General features: G+C 35.5%; 1 protein-coding gene across 1 annotated transcript in view; it reads left to right on the top strand.

Annotated features, from left to right (window-relative positions):
- The window catches only part of Cnbd1 (cyclic nucleotide binding domain containing 1), a 293,203-nt gene that overhangs the window by 190,254 nt on the left and 88,476 nt on the right, over positions 1 to 14,473 (top strand). Inside the window, exons 6-8 of the mRNA XM_048420690.3 lie at positions 925 to 1,112; positions 11,664 to 11,801; positions 13,333 to 13,465. Coding sequence (XP_048276647.3) covers positions 925 to 1,112; positions 11,664 to 11,801; positions 13,333 to 13,465 — 459 coding nt within the window. The remainder of the gene's footprint in view (positions 1 to 924; positions 1,113 to 11,663; positions 11,802 to 13,332; positions 13,466 to 14,473) is intronic.

A 14,473-nucleotide genomic window follows, 5' to 3' on the forward strand; every position in this document is an offset into this window, starting at 1 on the left:
TTAAAATTACTCTCCCATGTCATTGGAAGTGTTAATACTCAAGTTAGGGGAAAAAAGGTGCAGAGAATATAAGCAATTGATGACTTTGGGAGTAGCATAAAGACATACAATTGCCTCTCATTATCAGTTAGCTAAGTTTCTGTTGACTGAAAGTGAGTGAGCAATTTATAGGATATTTCATAACACTTCAATTATGTTATTCAGTCATAAAGTTATGTAAACAGTTTTAAAATGGGGAAATGTACCATCCACTTTCAATATCCTAAAGATAAGATGCTTTTCAAAACCCTGTAGTGATTTTTTTAATTGTGTTGGAGTGCTAACAGTGAAATACTCTTGCCAGGACTACAGGTGGAAAATGGCGCTACAGGAATCAGATAGGACGATAAGCTGTGGAGACTTAATGTGGAATAGAGCAAGTACTGTAAAATCAGTTAGCCTTTGCAAACCATTTACTCGGCTTGTCCACTATCTGTTCAGAGCAAATATTAATGGAATTCTTAGTAGGTATGTCTCACTATATAAAATAGGCAAATGAAAAAATTTGAGGGAGAGGGTAAAGGTTAAAGGTATTTTTAATCCTATTTTTCTTATAGAAGTTTAGTCTATTAGCAAGATAACATGTTATCTTGCTCTCTTTTTTATTAAAATATAGTATTTGTATTAATATATAAAACTAAATGAAATGCTTTAAAACAGGAGGGTTTAATGGTATAATATATGCTAATAAAAATTAAAATATTATATACTAAAAAATAGAATAAATCAAACATTCATTTGTTATTTTTGTTATTTGACTGTAAATTCCTAGTGTTGGACTGAGGTTATCATGATACGTAGGCTGTAAAGAATTTACATGAGGTACAGCAGGTATAATCTACTTGTCAGTCAGATCATTATCTATTTGGTTTCAATTTATTTCAGTGATTGGTGACGATGGACTTTACATCATACTGACGGGCCTTGCTCGGCCTCAGTTAAAGGTATTAAGAAATCTGACTGACGATGAAGACTCCGTTATCTCTTCAATATCCAGAGAAAGCTTTGCTTTTGATGCACAGCTGAAAGACTCCACAGTGGCTGAGATATTCCTGCCTTCGCAGGAGTTAGTGGTAAGAAGTTTTCGTTTTTGTAAAGACAGAGTTAAAAACTATAACAAAATTTTTATATCTTAGATTTCTAGATTCCAAAATCTTCAGGCACTTAAGTCTGCCCAAATAAGATATCCTTAAAATATAAATGACACTGATACTATTGAACTTAACATTTGATCAAGGATATTAATGAAGTAATCCTTCAGAAGCATATTGCACATTTACAATGGCTGCACGTGGCAATATATACACAGATAAGACATTAGCAAGGCTGATTCAGTGGAAGAGGAATTGTGCTAGCTTTGGATGAAGAAGCAAGAGCAGATGACATGAAGGGGGATAGACGAAAATGTGTTTTTATTATGCTTTTCTTCAAGCATTTTTTTTTGAAGCAGGGTTTCTCGTACCTTTGGACCCCTTCCTCAAACTCACTCTGTAGACCCGCTGAGCCTCAAACTCACAGAAATCCATCTGCCTCTGCCTTCTAAGAGCTAGTATTAAAGGCGTGCACTACTACCACCCAGACATTATGTTTTTCTTAAAAGCAATACTTAAGGAATCAAGAAATTGATCTCATTATAATAATTAAGACATTATATTTTTTCTTATAGACAATCTGACTATCAACATGATGCAAGTTCAATCACTTTTGAATTTGTGTAGACTCCTTATGGGGGTTAGATTAGTGCTTCTTCTTTCTTTTTTTATTAAATACTTTTTAATTTTTATAAATGATCTCTTTTTCCCTTTTCCCGTTCCTTCCTCCAATTCTTCCATATCTGAATCCTCCCTGCTCCCTCTCAATTTATGGCCTCCCTTTCTTTAATTTTCTTTGTTATTGTTACATGTATATAGATGTATAAAAAATGAGTCGGGAAGATTGACCCTAAAATGTAGAGCCACCCCAATATGGCCTTTGTCTCTCTCTCTGTCTCCTAGCAGTGGACTGGATGTGATCACATGCCTTGCACTCTTGCCTTGGCAAATGACTGTATCTTCAGATATTAAACCTACATAAATTCCTTTCTTACACTGCTTCTGTCAGATATGTGTCACAGTGAAAAGAAAAGGCAAACGTCTCTTTCCTCAGAGATTTAAAGTTTTCCTTTCAGAGTTTTTTTTCTTTGCCTCCTTTGGTGTTTGTTTCTAAATATGTTTTTGAGACTGATATGAATAGAAATATAAGCATGGTATCTTTCTGTTTGTTGCTGGTGTAAGAAATGATTCTGATTTTTCGAAGTCAATTTTGTACCCTGCTAATTTGCTGAACTCATTGATAATTCCTACAAGTTTTCTGGTAGAGTTTTTCAGTGCTCTTGTTATAAGAAAATATCATCTACAAGCAGGGATATTTTGACATCTTTGCTGATTTGCATCTCTTTAATTTCCTTCTCTTGCCTTATTGCTTCGGATAATGCTTTGAGCACTAAATTACAAAGAGATGGGGGTGGTGAACAGCCTTGTCACAATCCTGGTTTTAATGGGTGAGGCACAAATAATAAAAACCCAGAGACAGATATAGGAGTTAAAGCTGTAGATCAGAGAATCAGAACAGTAGTAAATCACTAGAGAGACCTTTTACCTCGATCAATGATCAGACTGAAGGGGCAATCCGCAGACTGCCTAGAATGCACAGTGTCTTCATCAAACCTCAGACCCTACCCTCCAGTGAGTTCCTGTCTCTTCCCCTTTATATTCCTTTCCTGGCCCAGCTATGTAGCTCATGTCTCCATCTCCCTAGTGCTGGGATTAAAGGTGTGAGCCACCAGTACCTGGGTATATTCCTAGATTGATATTTTTTATTTCATTGACCATTTTTATTGTTTTTATTGAGCTATATGTCGTTGTCCACTCTCTTCCCTTCTTCCCCTCCCCTTCTTTCCTCTCCTATGACCTCCATACTCCCAATTGACCCAGAAATCTTGCTTTTTTCTATTTCCCATGTAGATTAGATCCATATATGTATCTCTTTGGGTCCTCTTTGTTGTCTAGGCTCTTGGGGATTGTGAATTGTAGGATGATTTTTCTTTGCTTTATGTCTAAAAGCCATTTATGAGTGAGTACTTATATATTTGTCTTTCTTGGTTTGTGTTACCTCACTCAGTATGATGTTTTCTAGATCCTTCTATTTGCTTGCAAATTTCAAGATGTCATTACTTTGTTTTTGGCCATATAGTACTCCATTGTGTAATTATACCAAATCTTCTTTATCCATTCTTTGGTCAAGGGGCTTTTAAGTTGTTTCCAGGTTCTGGCTACGACAAATCAATGTTGCTATGAACAGAGTTGAACACATATCTTTGTGATATGATTATCTTTTGAGTATGTACCCAGAAGTGATATTGCTGGGTTTTGAGGTAGGTTGTGATAGGGGAGTTCAGTCAATCACATCCTGTCCATGGGGCGTGTTGCCCTAAGGCAAAAATTTACCTACAAACCTGGCAGGTGCACTTCCCCTAGCTCTCTCTCGCCTGGCTCCTGCGTCTGGACGAATCGTTGGGATTCTGGTGTAAGTCTTCCTTCTGTTTATTAAAGCTGTATATTTTGTATTAAGCTAGTCTGGCGGATCATTAATTACCAAATGCACCGCGCCCCTTCAAGGTTGCTTCCTAAGTTTCTGAGAAATTGCCATACTGATTTTCAAAGAGGCTGTAAAAGTTTGCACTTTCACCAGCAATGGAGGAATGTTCCTATTACCCCACGTCTTTTCCAGCACAAGGCGTCATCAGTGTTTTCAATATTGGACATTGTGACAGGTATAAGATGAAATCTCACAGTTGTTTTGATTTGCATTTCTTTGATGGATAAAGATGTTGAACATTTCCTTAAGTGTCTTTCAGACATTTTAGATTCATCTGTTTAGAGTTCTCTGTTTAGAGATATACCCAAATTTTTTTAAATTGGATTATGTGTTCTTTTGATGACCAATTTCTTGAGTTCTTTGTATATTTTGGAGACCAGTCCTTTGTCCAATGTGGGGCTGGTGAAGATCTTTTCCCATTCTGTAGGCATCCATTTTGTCATGTTGACCGTGTCCTTTGATTTACAGAAGCTTCTCAGTTTCAGGAGGTCCCATTTATTAATTGTTGCTCTCAGTGTCTGTGCTGCTGGGGTTATATTTAAAAAGTGGCCTCCTGTGCCAAAGAATTTAAGTATACTTTTCATTTTCTCTTTTATGAGATTCAGTGTGATTGGCTTTATGTTGAAGCCTTTGATTCATTTGGATTTGAATTTTGTAGCCTTGAACTCACAAAGATCTATCTGTGTCTCTCTCCTAAAACCTGGGATTTAAGGTGTATGCCACCACTCTCTAGCCTCTAGTGGCTTAGCTTTTCACTGTGACATTCAGGCAAGCTTTATTTATTAAAATACAAATAAAATATCACTATAAATGGGTTTGCTTTTTCTCTTTAGTTTATGTTGACTGTGGCAGTAGTAATTTCTCCACTAAGATCCATGGTCTTTCTAGTCCTGGACAGTTAGCTATGTTTCCAGTATCAGGAAGAATTTTCTTGCTGTTGAGTAGGCTTTAAGTCCAATTAGATAGCTGATGGTATTGCCAATGCTTCTATTGTACCATTAGAGATATTTTTATCATGGTGGTAATTGATGTGAAAAATCCAAACTCAAAAAAATTTCATGTCTTTAACAAGTTACAATCTAGTTGAATATTATGATGGTTAATCCCAATTGTCAATATAATGAGACCTAAAAGCACCTGGCCAACAGTCCTGTTAATGTGCCTTTGAGATAATCATTGCTAGATTGAGATAGGAAGGTTCTATTAGGTGGTACTATTCCTTAGGATGTGAGCTTATCTTGTAAAAACAGTAGACAATTAAATGATCACGTGTTGTAATGGGACCTCTTGGTTGTTCTGGCCACTCAGCCCCAAAATAATTACACAGAAACTATATTATTTTAAACACTATTTTACCCATTAATCTAGCTTCTTATTGACTAACTCTTACATCTTAATTTAACTCATTTCTAGAAATCTGTGTACATGTGTACATGGCTGTGGCTTACCAGGTAAATTTCTGGTATCTGTCTCCAGCAGAGCTACATGGCTTCGCTCTGACTCTACCCTTCTTTCTTCCAGCATTCAATTGAGTTTTCCTCACTTAGCTCTGTTCTACCCTATCAGGTCTAAGACAGTTTTCTTTATTCATTAGTAATTTATGTATCAACAAAGCATCTCTCCACCTTTTTTAACTTTACCTTATACCTCAGGCCTTGGAAGATGTCATTCAAAGGCTCTTGATTTGCCTAGTGGTTCAAAACTGGATTCAGTCCTTAAGACATCCATCAGGAGACAGAAATGTTGGACAGTTTAATCCTGGCCTCCAAGAATGTCAGTGTCCAGCTCCTAAAACTTTCTTCCCATAGTCTCTTAACTTTCCAAGTCCAGAACATTTTCTGCATTTTCTTTATAGACATAGAGAAGGTACCTGTGATCTGCCCTTCTTAAGAGATTTCCCATCTGATTTTTCATGTCTCCTAGGGTTTTACTATATTAGCTTCCACGGTGTCTTTCCTCTGACTAGGGTCTTCAATGATACAAAAAATTTCGGCAAGCAAATGCTTTATAATTACTATAGCACCAAACATACAGTAAAAGGTTGAAAAACAGAATAAAGGAAAGAATTAGTGAACAGAAATAGGTATGTAAGGGCCAAAATGTGATTTTTTTTAAAAAGTGTTACTATCATTGAAGTAATAATATCAAACATCCCAATAAAGATAGTAATGCAAGATTAAATAGGAATATTCTTGACAGTTACAGCTATATGAAAATAGAGTCAGAATGGGACTTTAATAGATAAAGTAGTTAACATCTATGCTTCAAGTTTGGAGTCACCTGCAAAATTATGCTACAAAACATGAGACTGAGGAAGTCACAGATATCTGAGTGAGTAAAGTCTTTGGATTTCAGATGGTATGGTTTAGATGATTATATATTCAAGAAGAAACATCCATAGACTGTAGAGATGGGGTTGACATTCCAGTAGCTTATCAGAGCTGCAAATGGTTTAGGAGTTTGTCAAATAAAGGTGACAACATGGCACCAGCATTTTCAGAAGAAGAAGCTGTCTAAAGTGTGGAACAGATCTGAGTCTGAGTTTATGGAAGGGACCCCACTGACTCAGCATGGAGAGTGAGGGTAGTGGAGGTTGTGTTTCAGGGAACTCTGCACTTTCAAAAGCTTTGCTCACTATGTAGCACAGTAAATGATTTATTTCATAATCAGCAGTAATTTATGCTATTTTGTTATAATAAGAATTGTATTGAGTAAAAGAGGAATATGGATTTTATTTGGACCACTTCTTTCTCCATATTACAGTATCAATCTCCATTCCTCTCCCCTTTTTTGCCCATGGCAAAACAATTGAGCAATGTTTTCCTTGCTGTAAACACAGGTAAAGTGGCATCACTGATGACTTCACCGCAACAGCCAGAAGCAGTCAGATGACTTGAGGGTTTTCTTTTTATAGATTTTTTTTTGTTCTTGGACATATAAACCAGGTTATTTTCTACATAACATCAAGCAATTTGAGTTGCAGCAGATTCCACAAGGTCACTGACTTGGTGTTTTAGACTGTTTCCTAGCATTGACTAATTATAATTAGACCATATTCACACTGGTTCTTCCCCTCTTCCTAGACCACTGTAACCCCACAATGGTAAAGAGGTAGATGGAATAAATTTTATTTACCTTTTGAGTTTATTAACTTCTCGCAGAAGTCAAAATAAAATGTATTTTCTCTCTGGTCATACTTCACTGGCCAGTGTAAAGAGCATTTTCTGCTGTATTGGCAAAGAAAGGATTTTTTCTACCTGACATTGAGTCCAGTCAGCATGGCATGTGTGTCTGCAGTGCCAAGCATAGGTTTGGATAATGGGTAAACAAGAAGTTATGGTACTCTGCATGAGATGTATTCAAGTAAATAGTTTAATGTTTCTACCCAAAGTTGCAGAGGGACTAATTGAATATAATTCTAAGGTAGTTATTTTCAACAAATCTGCATCTTATGTGTGCAGATGTCTGTGGATACCAGTAGAGGGCATTCTATAATTTTTGAGCCATCAAATGTGGGTCCAAGAAAGGACATCTATTCCCCTGCAATAGCAGTGAGCCCTCTTAGCTACTGAGCCATCTCACAAGACTCTAGAATATATCCTTAAAAATCTTCTGCTGAATGCATGCTAAAGAGGAAGGAATGGGCATTGAATGATCTGAGATCAAATTCTAGCCCTCTTGTTTGTGGACTTTGGGATTCTGGGGGAACATAAGACTCTTCACTGTTGTTAGGTTTTTCCTTCACCTTATGAACTTGCAAAGAATAATGGAGACAACTTGTGAATATCCAAGAAACCAAATGACCATCTGTGGTCAGAGAAATGGGAAAAATAAAACTGAGAAAAGGCCACTGAAGATAAGACGTAGAAGGCATAGGAAATAAATTCTCTGCATGATAAAAATGTACTGAATAGTTAAAATTTTTATGTAACTTAATGACTGACTAAAATTATCCCTGAGTACAAAAGTAATACTGAGTATTAAATGGTGATTAGAGAATAATAAAGTAAAAAGAAGAAAAAATAAAACAAAGAAAAGCAAAAAAAAAAAAACAACAATAAATGAAACTCTTTGAACACCTAATTATTCTAATTTGTTCCTGTAATCAGCCATCTAGATTTGAACACCTTTGAACCGTTTGCCTCAAGTTTCAAGAGAAGCTGGGATTAGAGAGTATAATACCATGTCTATTTTTAGAAATGCTTTATATATATATATATATATATACACACACACACACACACACACATCTTTGATTATTTTTTTCTTTTTTTTTTTTTTACTGAGGGCAAGTTGTATATGCCAATGTGACTAGACAAAGGAAGTTGGTAGCTGGCAAAGCATTATTTCTGGGTGTGGTATGCCTCTAGGTTGTTCCAGGAAGAGATTAAATATTTGAACCAGTAGACTGAGAGATAAGAATCACCCTTTTCAATGTGAGTGGGCAACGTTTTGTCTATTGAAAAATGGAACAGAACACAAGAGTGGAGAATGGTGAATTGGCTATTTATTAAGTTGAAACATGCAGATTTTGATGCCCTCGGTAATTTATTATATTATATATTTATATATAGTATCTATGTGTTGCACATAGACTTCACATATTTTTATGTTCATGCTTTGTGTAACTATTTTATTAATAACTGTTGTAGAATAGTATTTTAAGGTGTGTTTTTTTGTGTATTCTGGATCATTTATTTAATGATGCAAAGATGTGTTTGATTAAATAAAATTCACCTGCAGTCAAGAGGTTGAATCAGTAAGTAGCTGATAGGAAGCTGTAGGGAGAAGCCAGGTGGAAGTGTGTTTTTAAGGAGGGAGGAGGAGAAGCAGCTTGCTATTCAGCCTCTCTGAGGAGCAGAATTTTACCACAACCTTTGAATCTCTTTAGAGTTTTTTAGAGGGACAGAGATTTAGGTAATTCTGTTTGTAGTTTTGAAAGAGTTGGTACCTGAGGGAGCAGAATTCTCGCAGGCCCTGGCTCTTGCATTTAGGTTTAAAAGCTTCTGGTGGAGTTGCAGTTGCTGATAGGACAGTCATGTCTTAAAGGGAGCAACAATTTAAAGAAAAGGACAAGTATTGAGAACTTTTTTTTTCCCCCTTTGAGAAAAATTTTGGTCTTTGCTTATTTTTTTCACCTCTAAATTCTCACTGATACAACTTGACTGGGGTCTCTGATCAAAAGTAGACATATAAATATTTAACATTGTTCTGCCTATTATAGTAGTATATTAGAAAAATTTAAATACTTGAAAGTCTTTATCTTTTCTGAATAAGTGATTATCTTCTGGACTATTCCATATGTTAAGCTTTATAGACATTTACACATCTGGATGAATCTGACAAGAATAACAGTAGATTCTGCCTTGGAGGATAAGGCTATGGTGGGCCTGCCTGAGAGTTCATGTGTGATCTTCAAATTCCCGCTGTGGCATGAGGGACCAACTGAAGTTACTATAGAATATAGGGGGTGGGCTGTAGGATTTGTTCTTAGAGAGAGTGAGAAGGAGACTTCCCCAGGTCCTAGTGGAACTCTCTTCATACTTCTGTATGGTATCTCTTGACTAAATAATTTTTATATATGCACACTATCAAATATTCTCAAACATCTTTCTGTTTCTTTCTTCTGAGTTAAATATCAGAAAGAATTTTAAGCATGTTAGAAAGTCTATATTATTCATTTACATTTAAATTTGTAGCAATCAGCAATGCTTTTTGCATTTACCATCATAGTATGCATATTCATACTATGCATAGTATTCAAATTCCGTGCATTATTTCTTCTTTGGTAGTGTTTTTTTTTGACTGAAATTCATCTTATAATTATTTGTTCAGTTTAATATACAGAACCAGCATCTTGTTTGTTTTTCTCTAGCTCTGCATTGCCATTTTATGTAAATATAAATTCCAGGTTGGAAGTTGTTCTACCTGAGCTCTTCGAAGATGGCTATATTTACAGAACAAAGCAGAGATATTATAAAAATGAAAAATGTAAAACCAATTCAATGAAATAATTATAAATGAAAGAGGCACTGAAAGTCTTACAATTTCACAATTAATATTAATGGATTCAATGTTTAGACTAGTTGATCAAGAAAGAAAGCTTCCATAATATTTTAGAAATCATTGAGAACCTGTGTCATAATGGGTTGCTAAGTAATTTGGACTAAGTGGCTTATAACAATGAGAAATGCTGAGGAACATAAGGGATAAAATGTCTGCTTGAAATTCTTGGTAACAGCTTTGGAAGGGGGCAGCTGGAAGAGCAGAATAATTAGGGTTCATCTCTCAACTCAGAACCTGAGTGCTGAGCACCCACACATCTCATTCTTTATGTGTTCCTTTATTTGAAAGGCTTAATTTTGCAATCACTGTCAATCACAGATTATGTTTGCCACATTCTTTTTGGGTTTTTCTGAAGTTTTGTCTTGTATGTCCATCTGACAGTCTGCTCAACACCCCTATTTCTATTCCTTCCACATTTATACATTTTAAGTACTAATTAAATGTTGTATATGAATTCAATTTGATCTGCTTTATTCTATAAATAATGTATCCTTTCAGTAAATTTAATTTACAGTTTTAATTTATTTTCCTTCCAAAACATTTCTTGTTTTTTTTTTATTTCATGTTTTGATTTTTTGTCTAAATAAAATCACTATTCAATGTGAATAGGTTCTTTGGTGTTTAAAAACATTCATTGTAGATTTTTCTTCATTTGTGTTCAGTCATGTATATGACTTGCAGTCTTATTAATTAGTCATCCTAAGGCTATTTGCTTCTGTGGGATTTACTTTCCTCCAAAGCTTACACATGAATTTAAACATTTTTATCTTCCTGGGTTGTCACTAGAATTTGCATTAACTAGCCTGCTGTGGGTCTTTTACTATGTGAAAATGGGAACCCACACACATGCAAGTTGCAGAACTAGATTGCTCATTTTCTGAAAATTCTGTCAAGTCTCATAGCTGAAATGCAACTTTCTGTTTTTCTCATGGATTAGTGTATGTAGTTTTTTTCTTGTCTGCATTTTACATTCGTAGTGTTCATCAGAGTTCCTAGGCTTTAGGATCAATTCCAGTTTCTCACCTTGCATGATAATGAATCTTATGTTCTATCCTACATTTGAACAATCTCCAGAGCTCAGTCGTTTATGACCTCATCCCAGTTAAATAGCAATGTGGATCACTTTGTCCTCAACAGTGATTCTCTTATTTAAATACCCTCTTTCTTTAGGGATTACTGCGCCAAACTCAACGATTTATTTCTTCAAAAAGAAAAAGAATAAGTCTTTCTTTGTATTTTAAATGCCGTAGTGACTATCCCCCACCAAACAGTATCTTGAATAGACATATTGATTTGTTGTTTTAAGGAAGTTCCAATTTCAAGAAAATATGCCAATTGTTACTCATATTCTCTAGAGTTTTCCTAGGCAGGCATAGCATGGATACTCCATGTGACTATGAATTGTCTCTATTTACCATGGTGATCTATATATTCTACTGATAACATTCTGTTTAATGTTTTTCTGTCACATATTAAATTAGATAACCTTACATAAATACACACATATAAATGATTTATCCATGACATTGCATTCATTTTATTTGCCACTATAAGGATACAAGACTATTAATATTGACTATTTGTAGCCTTCTTTCATCAAATAATTATTTAATTCTGACTATATACCAAGTGCTTTTCTGGTACTTAAGGGGAATGGCTGAATAAATAAAGCAGGATCCTTTCTTATGTTATTTTCCTGATATTGACAAAGAAAAAAAAATTGTGTGGCGAGAAAGGCATGTCTGGAGATGCATGAACCATCTCTACAGAGATGAGTGATCCCTTCTCTCACAGCACTGGAACTACGCAGGCAGCCTTTTGGCAAGCTCGCCTAGATGGGTCGTACAGTTCTCACCAGTGTCACTGTGCATAGGAGTCAATGAGCACTGCTCAAGTCTGTCTGCTATTGATGCTTTCCACAGCTGAAAAAGTGGAGTACCTTTGGCTCGCTGGAAGTTACATCTGAGACGGAAATGGATGAAGCTCTACATTCAGTTGTGACCGAAGAGGACTGTGAAATCCTTAAAATTCCTGCAAAGGAGTATGAGAAGCTAAAATTGGTACGATGCGCACATCTATGTTACTTTTGAAATTGGACTTAATTATAGAGAGCATAAATTGAATTTATTTGACAAACAACACCTTTGTTCAGGTACCTGGCATGAAAGCCAGGTTCTCTGTTAATGTGTATGATGAAAACTCTTTAGCTTTTTATGAATTTCAAAATTATCCATTCACTCAGTTAGCAAATAGGTAGTTTGTATATCGACACCATGCTATTTGCGGGGGGGGGGTGACACAAAATGATCAGACAAGTCACATCACTTTTACTTACAAGAGCTCAACAGTCTGCAATGTCTTTTTCTTCAGAACCGTACTAGTCACTTTCTGTCAACTTGACAACTAGACATTCCATGGAAGAGGAGGTTTTAGTTAAGGAATCACCTGTATCTGACGGAGTTATAGGCATATCTGTGGGGCATTTTCTTGATGGCTAATTGATGTGGAGGGCCACATTATGGGTGCTCCCATCCCTGGACAGGTGGACCTGTGTAATATAAGAGGGGTAGCTGAAAAACTGGGAAAGTAAGCCAGTAGGCAGCATTTTCCCATGGTCTTTGGTTCTGTTCCTGCTTCCTGCCTTGAGCTTCTGTCCTGGCTTCTCTAGATGATGGGCTGTAACTTGTAAGCTGAAATAAATACTCTTTTCCTCAGACTGTTTTGGGTTATTTTGTTTACTAAAACAGCAGAAAAGCCATCTAGGACAGAATGTTTGACATGCTATTTCAGAGTCATTTAAACTTGCATGAAAAGGCATTTAAACTTAATTCTGAGCATTCAGATGTGATGTTCAGGACAATTTGTTTATGTAAATTCATTTTTTTCTTCCTTCATTTAAAGGGTAGAAAAACTTATTTAAATGTTGAGTTTGGAAGGTCCCCGTGTCTTCCTAACAGGTTCTAATAGAGGTCCAGACCCTTCATGGTACTTGTAAGTCCAGTTCTCATGCTAGGAGGAGGTAAAGATGCCTCTTTCTTCTTGTTTAAAATCTAAAAGAATAAGAAATTTCTTTTGATGTGGTGACTTCAAATACAGGTGACTTTCTCAGAATTCAACATTTTCCCAAATGCTAGTTATCAATACGTGTGAATTTCAGAGTGTTTTGCTTAAGGACATTTCCTTGATTTCATGCTTTCCCTCATCAGAATCAATTATATACACACACACATATGTCTATGTATACATGCACACACACATATCTCTATGTACACATGCACACACATACCTCTATGTGCACACACACATACATACACACATCTTTTGAGTCATCTATAACAGCTTTAAAATAGTTTAACATTTATAGATGACATGTATAGCATTATGAAAAAAGTGAGAATATTGGTAAATAAATCTGAAAATTAAAATTTCAGTATAGTTATTGACCATAGCTATATACTATTCAATTTATCTTACATTGAGTAATAGTCATATATTTGTTACTTTTCTTTTTCTAATACTTCTCTATTTGCTAGTTTTTGTTCATTCTTAAATTGTTTCATTTTGAAATCTGATGATGGCATTCTTTTTCAGGAAAAAGTAAAACGTGATAATGTGCAAAAGCTGAAATTAATTCGCAAATGTCCTTTTTATGAAAACTGGCCTACTTTATCCATATACGATCTAGTTTCACTTAGTAAATGGAAAATTTTTCCTCCAGGTCATGGTAAGTTTAATTAAATTTTAGACAAGTTTCTTTATGTAAAATTATATTATCGGAATTTGGAATTCTTTATAGTTTCAATATTTTAAGTTTCTCTTATTTAACAAATTATTACCTATGATTGGATATTTAATTTAATTCCTTTTTAGTTAAAAAATGAACATGTTTCACTTCAAGAGCAGCTTCAGTACAGTTCTGCATTGCACATCTGTCCTCCCCTGCATCTCTCCACACTTCTACTACTGCACATTGAGACTCACAGTAGGGGCCAAACTGTCACTGATGAAGGCAGGAGGTTGCCATAGTCAGGGTTTCCTCACTCTCTTGTTTGGGTAAGTTCTTAATCACAAGTTTTCAATGGACATCTGTGTTACAGTCATCAGTGAAAGAGTAACACATTTATAAGTCATCAATCACCTAAGGAAGTCTTTGAAAAAATATTTCTGAATCAGATTTTACAACTTTTGGAATATTTTATATGCTTATAGAGGTTCCTTTGGGATGGTTAGGAACACTAAATGTGAAATTCATGTAAACTCCACATTTATCTTCTGCACAGCGGCTGTAATTTGCACTTTATATTTTGTGTACCTCCATTCTGATTGTGATGTGTTACAGGAGGTCAGATGCATAACTTTCTACATGTGGCATTATGCTGGGATTTAAAAGTCTATAATTTTGAAGATTTTGTATTTGCAATACCTAAAGTAGCTGGAGTCTCAGTAAGGGAAGCAGCAAGGAAAAACCTGTGTTTTGAATAGCCAGTCTGAGGTGTAAGCAAGCATGAACTTTCTAGGGTGGGTTCATAAGAGATCATAGACAGCACTGGATTTTCTTATGTCCTGTGAGAGCCAAGTAGACAAGGGAGAGCAGTGGAGGAAGACATGTGAAAGTGATGGTGGAATTTTCTGTTTATAGTAAGGAGCTCTATTATCTTACCACAGACAGACATGAACATCAGAATGAACAGAGAAACCTTACATTTCTCTCCTCTCAAACAGCTTTCAAGAA

Source organism: Myodes glareolus, chromosome 16 (assembly GCF_982192425.1).
Source record: "Myodes glareolus chromosome 16, mMyoGla1.1, whole genome shotgun sequence".
Lineage (NCBI taxonomy): Eukaryota > Metazoa > Chordata > Mammalia > Rodentia > Cricetidae > Myodes > Myodes glareolus.